Source organism: Mobula birostris, chromosome 10 (genome assembly GCF_030028105.1).
Source record: "Mobula birostris isolate sMobBir1 chromosome 10, sMobBir1.hap1, whole genome shotgun sequence".
In the NCBI taxonomy this organism is placed as follows: domain Eukaryota; kingdom Metazoa; phylum Chordata; class Chondrichthyes; order Myliobatiformes; family Myliobatidae; genus Mobula; species Mobula birostris.
In genome coordinates, this window is record NC_092379.1 from 65300478 (window position 1) to 65315148 (window position 14671).

Here is a 14671-nt window from a genome sequence, read left to right on the forward strand (position 1 = left end):
TTCCAATTCAGATCTATTAATCACATGTACATCAAAACATACTGGTGCCAAATGAAAGCATCTGCCAAAGCAACCATACTGGTCAGTGACTGTACACGTGGAGTCTGGGGAAGGTGGAGGGGGAGGATAGACTAAGCAGAACAAGGTATGATGAGAGACAGCCTCTCTTCAAGGTGAGCTGGAGGTGATGTGTGAAAAATGTGTTAAATTCCTCCAACAGCTTTTTTTGCTCCAGGTTGCCAAATCAGCAGTCCGTTTTGAAATGTATGCTTTTCCAGCCTTTCTAAAAATTGGCTCTAAGTAAACAAGGCACATTGAACTGTATAAAGGAATCAAAGAATGTTGCATCAGTGAAGGAGGTTTATTACACACATAGGTGTGGTCCTATAAGTGTCAGCTCTTCCCCTTTCCCCGAGGCCTTAAATATATCATTCATCAGCAATGCATTTGGTAAAGTATTGTTGAATCTGCACCAACCAGCCCTTCAGTAAGATAATAATAACCTGTGATGCGTCTTTCTTCTTGTTACATTTGTTCCTATTGCTTATTGGCCAAAATCTGCGTCCAATAGTTTGTCAACACTTCCACAGGTTTGAAACAGCCTCCTTTTTATTTTATTTCCTTCAAAAGCTTAAACACTGTCAGATGTCCAGTTAACTTGTCCTATCCCAAGGTGTACATATCTGACCCCCGCAAACTCTTTCATGGTATGGCCCCTTCATCCTGACTGGAATATTCTTGCTGAAATGCTGATCACTCAAATTGACACAGGGGTCCATTTAAGGGTAAAATTGTCCAGCATTATAGTCTTTCGTTTGCTAGTGCCCTGATTCTTAACTATTTTCTTGAGCAACATTCAGACAAAGCCACAGAGAACTGAAAAGAAATCTTACGCTTTTCGCTTATGAAGTTTACTACAAAATTTTACGCAAATATTAGATGACCAAGAGGCAAGAACGTACAAGTAATTAACAAGTATGAACAAAAATTAATTCAGACAACAATAAAGAGGTTTATTGGAAAAAGATAAAGCAGAAGATCCAGCAGAAATCACTAAGGCTTGCAGCAAAAAGAACCACACAAAGTGTGGTGGTAGTGCTGCTGGTAATGCAGGGACCTAGGTTCGATCCTGATGATAGCTGTGGAGTTGACCCATTCTCCCTGTGACTAGGTGCTGCAGCTTCTTTTCACTGGCCATCAGCTTAATGGTCCCTGTAAATAATTCCTAGTTTCTAGGGGTAGTCAGAGCATCAGGTGGGCGTTAATGGGTATGGGTGAAAGAGTAAGTTCAGAAGAATTAGTGGGGGATAGGAGTTTTCTGACAGCCGGCATAGATTGGTGGGACAACTAGCCTCCTACAATAATATGAAGAAGTATGAAATGTAACACAGGTGTTGCTTGTTCAGGACAACTCCCACTGACATCACTGTAGCAGTAAATTGCAGTGTTCCAGGGAACAGTTTAGAAATTTATTGGAAATTTACTCTGAAAATTTAAAACGGAAGGACAACTAGGACACAGGGCAACATTATTAGCACAGACATGTGGGGCTGAGGGCGTGTTCCCGTGCTGTTTGGCTCTATAATGATGTGGATAGAGAATTGGTTAGCAGACAGGAAGCAAAGAGTGGGAATAAACGGGACCTTTTCAGAATGGCAGGCGGTGACTAGTGGGGTACCGCAAGGCTCAGTGCTGGGACCCCAGTTGTTTACAATATATATTAATGACTTGGATGAGGGAATTAAATGCAGCATCTCCAAGTTTGCGGATGACACGAAGCTGGGTGGCAGTGTTAGCTGTGAGGAGGATGCTAAGAGGATGCAGAGTGACTTGGATAGGTTGGGTGAGTGGGCAAATTCATGGCAGATGCAATTTAATGTGGATAAATGTGAAGTTATCCACTTTGGTGGCAAAAATAGGAAAACAGATTATTATCTGAATGGTGGCCGATTAGGAAAAGGGGAGGTACAACGAGACCTGGGTGTCATTATACACCAGTCATTGAAAGTGGGCATGCAGGTACAGCAGGCGGTGAAAAAGGCGAATGGTATGCTGGCATTTATAGTGAGAGGATTCGAGTACAGGAGCAGGGAGGTACTACTGCAGTTGTACAAGGCCTTGGTGAGACCACACCTGGAGTATTGTGTGCAGTTTTGGTCCCCTAATCTGAGGAAAGACATCCTTGCCATTGAGGGAGTACAAAGAAGGTTCACCAGATTGATTCCTGGGATGGCAGGACTTTCTTATGAAGAAAGACTGGATGAACTGGGCTTGTACTCGTTGGAATTTAGAAGATTGAGGGGGGATCTGATTGAAACATATAAAATCCTAAAGGGATTGGACAGGCTAGATGCAGGAAGATTGTTCCCGATGTTGGGGAAGTCCAGAACGAGGGGTCACAGTTTGAGGATAAAGGGGAAGCCTTTTAGGACCGAGATTAGGAAAAATTTCTTCACACAGAGAATGGTGAATCTGTGGAATTCTCTGTGGCTACGGGGATCAGGGGGTATGATGGGAAGGCTGGTGCAGGGTTCTGAGTTGGATGATCAGCCATGATCATAATAAATGGCGGTGCAGGCTCGAAGGGCCGAATGGCCTACTCCTGCACCTATTTTCTATGTTTCTATGTTTCTATAACCAGAAGAGATTCTGTAGATGCTGGAAATCCAGAGCAACAAACACAAAAGCTGGAGGAACTCAGCAGGTGAAGGCAACATTTTATGGACAGAAATAAAGGTAAAGTGTTTTGGGCTGAGATCTTTCATCAGGACTGGAAAGGAAGGGGGAAAAAGCCAGAATAAGAAGGTAGGGGAAGGAGTAAAGGTGACAGGTGAGACCAGGTGAGGGGGAAGTTGTGTAAGTGGGGGTGATGGTTAAAGAAGTAAGAAGCTGGACGTAATAGCTGCAAGAGGCAAAGGGCTGAAGAAGAAGGAATCACAAGATAGGACAGTGGGCCATCAGATAAAGAGGAGGGGTACCAGAGGGAAGAGATGGTCTGTTAAGGCAGCGGTCCCCAACCACCGGGCCGCAGAGCATGTGCTACCGTGCCGCGAGGAAACAATATGATTTGGCGATATGAGTCAGCTGCACCTTTCCTCATTCCCTGTCACACACTGTTGAGCTTGAACGCACACGAGGTCATTACGCATGCGAGGTCGTGACCCATACATCATCCATGTCAGCGCGGGAAGGAGATCAACTCCTCAAGCTTGCAAACGACAGCGGGCTGAGAAGTACGTTTGACATAACATCTCTGCCGGCATTCTGGATCAAAGTAAAGGCTAAATATCCTGAGATAGCCACAAAAGCACTGAAAATGTTGCTTCCATTTCCAACATATCTCTGCAATGAATGCAACGAAAAGTAAATTGTGGAACAGACTGGTCATAAGGAACCCCCTTTGAGTATCGCTGTCTCCCATCACCCCTCGATAGGACGGTGTTGTTGCAGGGAAACAAGCCCAGGGCTCCCACTGATTCAGTGATATTGGTGTGTTGCAATGATTTTATATGTTCATATGGGGAAAATATGTGCTGTGTGTTTAATATCGAAACGTTACTTAAAATGTTATGATGCTATTGACTTATATAACCATATAACAATTACAGCACGGAAACAGGCCATCTCTGCCCTTCTGGTCCGTGCTGAACGCTACTCTCACCGAGTCCCACCGATCTGCACTCAGCCCACAACCCTCCATTCCTTTCCTGTCCATATACCTATCCAATTTTTCTTTAAATGATAATATCGAACCTGCCTCTACCACTTCTACTGCTCATTCCACATTTACTTCAAGCTCCCCTGTCCTCCCCTGATAATTGACTTATCACCCTATATTCATGCGAGGAAAATATGCGTTGTGTTTTTAATATTAAATTTATTAGATAATCCCTTTCAGAGACGAAATTGAGTGTATTAGCCACTTATCACCTATATTCCGGTCGTGATTAACACCCACCACCCCCCCGCGAACAGAATAGCCAAAAACGATTTGTAGAAAAAAAATTGGCACGTACATGCATGCACAAGTCACGCATCCACACTGGTGCCCGCGCAAGGCTTCATGGTCATTGTAGTCTTTCTCAGGGTAAACACGACGTATTTGACTGCTACTCTTGTCCGTTGGCAACCCTACCCACCTCCCCAGTTGGCCGGTCCGCAAGAATATTGTCAATATTAAACCAGTCCGCAGTGCAAAAGAATTTGGGGACCCCTGTGGTAAGGAAAAGAGAATGGGTAAGTGGTCTCATTATGACAGTAGAGGAGACTATGAACCGACATGTAAGAATGGGAATGGGAAATGGAATTCAAATAGTTGGCCACTGGGAAATCGACTTTTGTGGCAGATGGAGCAAAAGTGCTCAATGAAGCAGTTCCCCAGTCTAAGCCGGATCTTATTGATGTGGAGGAGGCCCACTGGAAGCACCACATAAAGTAGTCAACTCTGACAGAATCACTGATGAAGTGATGGTGAGGTAGGAGGTGTAGTGGCAGGTGTCTGTTTGTCTCTATAACTCCAGGAGCTGCAGGCTGTTTGGGACGTTTGCAGAACCAGGCTCGTTTCGGTATCTTTCCCCTCTGTGTTGTTCCAAGTACGGACCCCAGTCAGGAGCTGATGTGCAAGCGGCAGAAATTTTCTGTGCAAGAGATTTAAAGATGATATCATTTTTGTTCACTTTTTAATTTAATCTTTAACTTTCAACTGAAAGAAAAACAGCTGTAGGCCTAATTAGATTGCCATTCGTACAGTGTGACTGCCAAACTCAGCCCAAAGCCCTGCATTTAGCAACATATAACACAAGGAAGTATAATCATTGTTTGGCTGCCTGACTATCCTCCTTAGATATGTGGCTAGGTAAACCATCCCACAGCATCATTTGTCTATCCCTATCACAGATATACCCTCTATCTGAAACGTCCCTTTCACTACCCTCTTAAAGATTTAAACTTACTTTTTAAAAAACAATTTCGAAGGAAAGATCTTTGACTTGAAATGTTAACTCTGTTTCTCTTTCCAGCAATACTGTCTAACCTGCTGACTGCAGCATTTTTCTGTTTTCTCACAGATAGCTCTGTTTGTTCTGACAAGAAAGGTTTGGGAGTGGGTGGTGTGAATGTTTAAGAAGGGGTGAAATCTCACTTGGGGAATTAAATGCGGTTTGTCAACAAAAGCAAAGTAAGTTTTCCAAGGTGTTATAAAGTTAGTGAATTACAGAGAGTTAGGAAGTTACTGGAGAGTCATGGTATAACTTTAGAAAATAGATGTCAAAGAATTTATTTAGTAGGAGAGCTAGAGCCCTCCAGGAAAATTATCCAAAGTGTGTAGTTGAATACCAGCACTTCAAAGGATCTTCACAGAGGAGGTTGTTTCCCATTTAAATCCTGTACTCTATATTGGTCAACAACATTGATGCAAGGGTTGCTGAGCTATTCTTCAAGTTTTCTTCATTATTTATAATAGGATTAGAGTAGAATCCTGAAGGATATTATAGAATGGTCTCATTGTGTGTGTGTGTGTGTGTGTGTGTGTGTCCATGCTCATGTGAACATGCATGTATGCAAATTTATGTCTGTGTACATTTGTGTATGATACAATCACTTGACACAGAAAGCGATCCTGAAACCTGCACATTGAACATCAAATAGCCATTTACACTGACCTGAGTGATCCTGTCAAATTCTATAAATCCCATCACTCATCAGCACCCCAGGGGAAATTTACACTGGCAATCAATCGGCCTGGGAGGAAACCGGAAGACCCAGAGTGATCCCACGCAGTCACAGAAAGAAGGTGCAAACTCCATGCAGACAATGTTGGATGTTGGGAATGAACCTGGGCTCCTGGAGCTGGAAGGCAGCAGGGACTTCCAGCTGCGCCACAATGCAGTTATTGTGCGTGGGAGTATTGATCGGTTTGTGAACAGGGTTTAACCTCATGTGAACAGATGCGAGTTCATGCCAGCCTACTGATGTGTTTGCAAGTGCACACGTCCATGTTACTCAAGTATGTGCAAGTCTGTATCCTTGTGTTGGTGTTTAATTATATACGTGCACCCACATGAACATATGTGAGGCACTTTAAGATCATAGGACATTAAGACACAAGAGCAGAATTAGGTCATTCAGCCCACTGAGTTTCACCATTCCATCATGACTTACTTATTAACCCCTTCAATCACATTGTCCTGTCTTCTCCCTGTAACATTTGACACCTGATTAATCAAGAAACTACCAACCTCTGCTTTAAATATACCCGATGACTTGGACTCCACAGCCATCTGTGACAATTAATTCCAAGGATTCACTACCACCTGGCTAAAGAAATTCCTCATCACTGTTCTAAATGGACATCCTTCTATTCTGAGGCTGTACCCTCTGGACTTGGACTCATATTCCTATTCCTGGACTATAGGAAACACCCTCTCCATATCCACTCTGTCTAGCCCTTTCAATATTCAATAAGTTTCAATGAGATCCCCCTGTCATCCTTCTAAACTCCAGTGAGTACAAGCCCAGAGCCATCAAATGCTCCTCATATGTTAGCTCTTTCATTTCTGGAATCATTCTCGTCAACTTCCTCTGGACCCTCTACAACTCCAGAAGGGGCATTAGATAAGGGGCTCAAAACTGTTCACAATATTTCAAGTGCAGTCTGACCAATGCCTTATAAAGCCTCAGCATCACATCCTTGCTCTTATCGATGAATGCCAACATTGCATTTACCTTCCCTACATTGACTCAACCTGCAAGTCAACCTTCAGGAAATCCTGCACAAGGACTCTCAAGTCCCTTTGCACTTCTGATTTTTGAATTTTCTCCCCATTTAGAAAATTATGCCTTTGTTTCTTCTACCAATGTGCATGACCATACACTTCCCTACACTATATTCCATCTGCCACTTCTTTGCCATTTCTCCTAATCTGCATAAAATGTTCTGTGGACTTGTTGCTTCTTCAACACTATTTTCCCCTCCAACTACCCTTGTATCATTTGCAAACTTGACAACAAAGCCATCGGTTTCATTATTCAAATCATTGACATATAAATTGAAAAGAAGCAGTCACAACACCGACCCCTGTGGAACTCCATTAGTCACTGGCAGACAACCAGAAGTGGCCCCTTTATTCCCATTCTTTCCTCCTGCCAGTCAGATGATCTTCTAACCATGCTAGTATCTTTCCTGCATACCATAGGCTCTTATCTTATTAAGGAGCCCCAAGTGTACCACTTTGTCAAAGGCCATCTGAAAATTGAAGCAAATAACATCCACTGACTCTCCTTTCTCCATCCTGCCTGTTTTTTCCTTGAAGAATTCCAAAATATTTGTCAGTCAAGATTTCCCTTTAATGAAACCATGCTGACTTTGACCTAATTTATCATGTGCCTCTAAGTATCTCGAAGCATTGTCCTTAATAATGCCCCACAATCTCTTTGGCTACCTCTCTCAAAACCCTAGAGTGTAGTCCATATGGTTCAGGTACCTTATCTACCTTTAGCCCTTTCAGCTTCCCAAGCACCTTCTTCTTACTAATACCAAATACACTCGTCTGCCCTCTGACACTCCCGAATTTCTAGCATACTGCTAGAGTCTTCTGCAGTGACAAATGCAAAATACTTATTCAGTTTGTGCCCCATTACTATCTCTCCAGTATCATTTTCTAGCAGTTTGATATCCACTCTTGCCTCTCATTTATTCTATATATATGAAAACAAACTTCTGGTATATAAAACTTCCTCTTTTATATTATTGGCTAGCTTACCTTCATATTTCATCTTTTCTGTCCTTATGACTTATTAAGTTTCTTTCTGTTGGCTTTTAAAAGCTTCCCAATTATCTAACTTCCCTCTGATTTTTGCTATATTATGTGCCCTTCCTTTTTCTTCTATGGTTGACTTCTCTTGTCCACCACAGTCGCCTCATCTTCCCTTTAAAATACTTCTTCATCTTTGGAATGTACATACCCCTGGCCTTCCGAATTGATCTTGGAAAATCTAGCCATTGCTGTTCTGCTATCATCACAGTTAGTTTTCCTTCCAATCAGTTTTGGCCAGCTCCTCTCTCATGCCTCTGTCTGTAATTCCATTTACTCCACTGTAATACTGATACATCTGTCATTAGTTTTTCCCTCTCAAACTGCAGGGTGAATCCTATTATACTATGATCACCCTCCTAGGGGTTCCTTTACCTTAAGCTCCCTAATCAAATCTGGTTCATTGCACAACACCCAGTCCAGAATTGCCTTTCTCCTAGTGGGTTCAACTACAATCTGCTCTAAAAAGCCATCTCATAGGCATTCTACAAATTTCCTATCTTGGGATCTAGCATCAACCTGATTTTCTCAATCTATAGTACCTACTTATTAAAATCCCCCATTACTATCATAATATTGCCCTTTTGCATGCTTTTTCTGTCTCCTGTTGTAATCTGTATCCTACATCCTGGCTAATATTCAGAAGCCTGTATATAATTCTCTTCAGAGTCTTTTAACCCTTGCAGTTTCTTAACTCTACCCACATGGATTCAACATCTTCTGATCCAACGTCACCTCATCCTAAGGATTTCAATTCATTTTTTTTTACCAACAGTGCCACCCCACCCCCTCTGCCTACTTGCCTGCCCTTTGGTACAATGTGTTTCCTTGGATATTAAGCTCCCAATTATGACCTCCTTCTTTCGGCCATGATTCAGTGATGTCCATAATGTCATACCTGCCAATCTCTAACTGTGCTACAAGATCATCTACCTTATTCCATATACTGTGTGCTTTCAAATATAACACCTTCTATCCTGTATTCATCACCCACTTCGATTTTTGTCCCTCATGTTACACTTCAACTCATCCTACTGGCTACAATTTTGCCCAATCATCTGCCTATCCTTCTTCACAGTCTCACTACACACTGCATCTCCTTGTATACCCATCCTCACCCCTATCACTCTGGTTCCTATCCCCCAACTGAATTATCTTAAACTCTTGCAACAGCTCTAGCAAACCCGCCAGCAAGGAAGTTGGCCTTCCTCAGGTTCAAACGTAGCCTTTCCTTTTCTTACAGGTCATACCTCCCCCAGAAGAGATCACAATAAACCAGAAACCTGAAACCCTGCCACCTGCACCAATTCCTCAGCACACACTTGTAACCCAGGTTCATTAAACCCAAAGATGTAATGTTAGAAAGCGTCACCTGTGGAGGGATGGAAACGAGATGAAAAAGAGAACTTGGAAGATAAAGCAATGCAAAGCCGAAGCGTGGCTGATGTAGGCACAGGAAAGCGAGGGAAATGCAGTAAATTATTAGAAATTGGAGATATAAACTGTTGAAAGTGGAATTAGTAGTTAGTATCTCTACCCTACTTACTGGAAATAATCAGGATTAAACCCCTGGAGGAGAGATGATAGTGATAAAAGATCTATTGAAGCTACAGCTTTAACAAGCAGCAGCTAAACAGGACAATATCGGCAGAGACGAGAGTCCAAGATCTCTACTGTGTAAACAGGAATTCGTTCTGTTAAATCGTAACAAGGGATTTGACGAGTTGAAACTTTTACCATTCCGAGTGTATGACTTTCGTGTGAAACATGTTCAGTAGTGTTGTAGCTGGAGAAATGATTGGACATGACAATGTGATATTGAGTTATTTTGAAATAGAAAATAGAATGTGTATAAAAGCTTACTGATTGTAATCCTGCTGTGTGTAGGTCAGGTTTTTCTTGTATAAGTGTGTGAATCGACTTTTCGTGGATGACCAACTATTTCATCCAACAAACCAAGAAAAAAAATGGCGAGCCACCCAAGATCGAACAACCAGCACAGGAACAAAATGTTTCACGATGTAGAGGATTTTAATACGATTGGATGTATCAGTTTATTTTCATTCAAAGGATCTGAATTTGATTTTCTGAAGGAACTGATTATTTTTGTAAAGACTTTGATAAGTTATTGAACAAGATTTACTTTGTTTAAAGGTTGTGATGTTGGAGAATTGTCGTGAAAGGAGTTAAGCTGAGGTTAAATTTGAATTTGTAGATATAGGGACAGAAATTGAAATTAACCATAATATTTAAGAATAGGAATTCAATTAATTTTCTAACTACAGATAAGTAAAAGGAAAGGTTAGTCTGTAAACCTTTCAATAGGGAATAACACTAGATCTAATTAGTTAGAGAAATTGGAGTAACTAAGGTTATTCTCATGAATATCACTGATTCTAACTAAACAGGGATTTGGTTTTTGTTTGATATCTGAGATTTGGAACTTAAACAGCATGTTGGAATCTTGAATTGTTCTAATTCATGTAAATATTTTATATATATTGTTTTTTAAAAACAAAACTTACCTCCAGAAGTGTGTGTTTTCCATTCACTGCCTCCTTCCAATACCTAGAGCTCTGATAGCCCCTAGCACCTAATGTAGTACTATGTCATTTGATCTTCTCATAAAGGGTGTGGTGACCAGTCACATGAGGTAAGCCACAGGTGTTACACATTCATCTGCCAAATCATCCTATTTTCACCCTCACTTGTGTGTGGTACAGGAAGCAGTCTGGAGATTACTACCCTAGAGGTTGTGTTTTTCAGCTTTCTGCCTAACTTTCTACTTTTTTCTTATCAGGACCTCCTACTATGTTCTTGATACCAATATCTACCACGACTTCTGGCTGTTCACTCTCCCCAGTCTGTGAAATCCCAGACTCTGGTACCTGGGAGGCAAAACACCATCCTAGTTTCTTTTTCCCATCCAGAGAATCTGCTGTCTTCTCCTCTAACAATGGGATCTGCTATCAGTACTACAGTCCTCTTCTCCGCACTTCCCTTATGAACTACAGGAGCAGACTCAATGGCAGGGACCCATTCGCTGCAACTTCCCACTGGTAGGTCATTCCAACCTCCATGTACGTACAGTATATGTATATGAGAAAATGCCTGATGAACAAGTACAGAGAGAATCATGAGTCCTGCCCCTTGCTCTATCAAAGTCATCAAGGTGTTTTCTTACCTTCCACAAAGAGGTGCCCTCTGTTTGGGCAATTCTCTTAATGGCAATGATGGGGATCCACATAATACAGAAGACTATCATACACCAGCCGAGTATCATTGCCCAGACAGGATACTCAACTGCACCATACTTTGGTGGGGCAAATGTTGCCAGAGACCAGATTACAATTGCCTGGACAAAAACAGATTAGAAATGGGAGACAGGGCAACCATATCCTGATTATTCTCTGTTTCAGTCATATAAGATGCAACAGTTCCTTACCATCATCATGCATGGTGAGACTAAAGACCAGCACATTCTCCACCACAGCCAGAAAAGCCCATGCTTCTCCCCAATCATCATCTCAATGTCTTTGATGAATCTGTTTACCCCTGTGGACAACAGAAAAGCCCATACACTCAGTCACTTATTTTGTCTGTTATCAGGTTCATCTTAAACTGCATAGCATTGACAATTTGAGCAAATCACTTTCGGACTCCTATGCGACTTACAGGAAGGAATTTGCTAAAAGATTAAGAGCTGCAGATATTGTAAATCTGAAGCATAAAAAGTAATACTGGAAAGACTCAGCAGGTCAAACTGTACTTGTGAATGGCAAAATAGAATTCATATTCAGCTCAAAGACCCTTTATGAGAATTGCTTTAAGGTTCCTAAAGACCAGGAACTCCATTAGGACAGGCTTACATATCAGATCATTTTGAGATGTACAGTTTTCATAATAAGCCAGGTAGACTGTGGAAGTGTTTCAATCATTCTGAGCTGAAGAATTGACCCCAGAAATGTCTTGGAAAGACAAGCAGAAGTAACCTTGTTTTTCTGTCAGTCTCTAGCTGGGAGAAAGTAAATCAAGTTGTAAGCCATTGTTCATATCTGGGTCAGGTTCTGCAGCGAGTGGTGGAGAAAGCTGAACTCAGTAACAACCACTGAACTCAGTAACCAAACAAGATGAAGGGGATTTCATGGGTGAAGAACTTAGATTGCTCTGTGGAATCAAAATGGTAGATTGTACTTATCCTGTTTACGCTGATGAAATCCCGAATATCAGTGTACAGCCAAACTTCTTGATGCCACAGGGCACTCTCCATTCTTCACTCATGAAATTCCCTTAATCTTCAAATGAAGGAGATCTCATGGGTGAAAACTGTACATTGCCCTGAGGAATGGAAAGGGTAGATGCTTCTTACCGTATATCCAGCTTAAACTGATAAGTTCCAGATTGCCAGTGATAAGAACTCCCCATCCAGAACAAAAATGATCAATTAAATTCATCCAGTAAATTCCAGCCTGAAACAAAATGAAATATTTTGAGAGGTTGCTGCATTATACCTGAGATAATGACCCACAAATTTTATCCAACATTGAACAGATAAACATGAACTGGACTGCCTTAAATTATAAAATAAACTATAAAATAGGATCAGTGTAAAATAATGGCTGATTGTTGGTGTATATTCAATGGGCCAAAGGGTCTGTTTTGCACATTGAATGATTTTATGACTCTATTGTGTAGCTAGATTCTAGTCTGCCATAACTACAGTAAAACTATCTCATTGTTTTCAAAACCTGACAGTTTTGTATCTTCTTACTTGAGTGCCATTCTTTATGTTCCTTTTAAATTTATCTATCACTTTCCACCTTATCTATGCCTCTCATAATTTTTAGACATTTCCATAAGGTAGCCCCTCATTATCCTATGTTACAGGGAATAAAGACTTAGCCTGACCAACCTCTCCCTATAACTCAGACCGTTCATCCTGGCAACTTTCCAGGACTACTGAAATTGTTATTGAACAACTGTATACAATGTCTAGTTATTATACTATGATGCAGGTTCTGAAAAAATGGAATTGCAAGTATGGAGACACAAGAGCACCGATGCTGGAAATCTGGAGCAGCACACAAAGGTTCTTGAGGAACTCAGCCAGTCAGGCAGTACCAATGGAGAGGAATGGGCAGCTGCCATCCCTCAAGAGGCCCATCATCTGGATTGGAATGCAAGAAGGGCATTAGCACTATTAAAGGGTGGAAGAGGGGGGAAGAGCATAAACTGGTCGTGATACATGGATCTGAGTGAGGTAGAGGTGACAGACAGTTGAGGGAGGAGTGGAGTGGGAACATTGTCAAAACTGGGAGGTGATAGGTGGAAGCAACAAGAGGCAGAAGATGTTGGAACCTGGTAGGAGAGGGTAGTGGAATATGGAGCAAAGGGAGGGAGATAGGGAGGAGAACCACTCGGGCGAGGGGGGCGCATTTGTGTATGTTGGGCATATGGAGAGAGTGAAGGAAGGGAAGGAGGTAGGGTAAAGCTGAGAGAGAAAAGTTAGCTGAAATCTTAATCACTTACGTAAGTGTGCATATACACTTGATACGGTTGGTAAAGAAATATGGAAGAAATGCGTTATTGATACTAAGCTTAGTGAGGACTAGCTTATAAGTGATGTTGAAGCGATATGTCAGAAGGTCAGAAAGATGTGGTTGGGAACTAAAAAGACAGCTTGGACGCTAGCAAACCGCAACGGAGATGCAAAGGCGCGACGGTGTTGAGCTGCAAGTCCAGATCAATACTTTGAAATGCGAACCTGCTGATATAGAAAAAATGCATAACGTGCTAAAAGATAATAAAACAGCAGAAAAACAGATCCCTGCATTAACAACAAAGTTTATCCGTAGTCAAGAGCTCTGTTCAGAGTTGCAAAGTGAAATGAGGTGAAACTGCGTGGCATCGGGAAGACCTTTGGTGAGTGGTGTTAATGGTGATGTCAAGCATGTTGAAAGGCAGCCAACACTGATTAGTCTCCAGAAACAGCGGCACCTTGGGAACTCCAAGGAACTTCAGTGGTGAAGACAGTAATGAGGTAATAGGTCTGGCAGTCATGGCAAGACTTGCCTCACTACAAACTGAGTGAAAGCATGCAAGACTGATGGCAGAGAGTATGAAAGGAAACAGGAGGTTTGTCATCAACCACCATATCTGGAAAAAATTCATAAATGGTCCAGAGACGTTCCCATATCCTAAAATAGGAAGCTTAAGGACTTGGGCTGAACTTCAACAAATTAAGAATATATACAAATTGCATCTATGTAATGGCATTCAAATGTTAGCTACCATGCTAACAACTCAGCAAATAAATGAATTAACACAGTGAGATGAAGATAGTGTAGGAGAAGAGAAATAGGATTTACCAGCTGATTGAGAGCAATGAAGGCATGGTTGGGAGGCCAAGCCCCAAAGCAGATTGATTGGAAGAAAGTGGTTGATTGCAAACATAAACCTTCAGAAGATGTTTCTAAATATGAAGACCTCTATAAGAGAGTTTGGCTCATCTTCTTGGGAGTCCCAGGAATAAACGAAGATAATATCAAAGACGCCATATATGGGCCTCTCAAGTTGACTTTCATGGATGGTTTGAAATCAGATGTTGCCAAAATTGTGAAGCTAACAAAAGCAAATTGGAGTGAAAGTACTGTTTCCTCCAGTGAACTAGTGCAAGATGCCAAACAAGTAGAATGGGATATTGACATCCAAATAAGTTTGGGTCAACAGTCTCCACCTGCTAGCTAACAGAACAAGCAGAATTGGATATGCAAATTATGTGGTAGAAGAGGACATTGAGCTAGATATTGTTGGCATAAGAAATCAATTTCACCACAAGGTCAACAACATGCTTGACAGCA

At 41.6% G+C, this 14671-nt stretch overlaps 1 protein-coding gene across 1 annotated transcript in view; it reads right to left on the reverse strand.

Annotated features, from left to right (window-relative positions):
* Positions 1 to 4508: 4508 nt before the first annotated feature.
* The window catches only part of LOC140203692 (sodium- and chloride-dependent neutral and basic amino acid transporter B(0+)-like), an 85596-nt gene continuing 75433 nt past the window's right edge, over positions 4509 to 14671 (reverse strand). The window contains exons 11-14 of the mRNA XM_072269738.1: positions 12181 to 12280; positions 11257 to 11366; positions 10996 to 11166; positions 4509 to 4637 (exon numbers count right to left, since the gene is read on the reverse strand). Coding sequence (XP_072125839.1) covers positions 4509 to 4637; positions 10996 to 11166; positions 11257 to 11366; positions 12181 to 12280 — 510 coding nt within the window. The remainder of the gene's footprint in view (positions 4638 to 10995; positions 11167 to 11256; positions 11367 to 12180; positions 12281 to 14671) is intronic.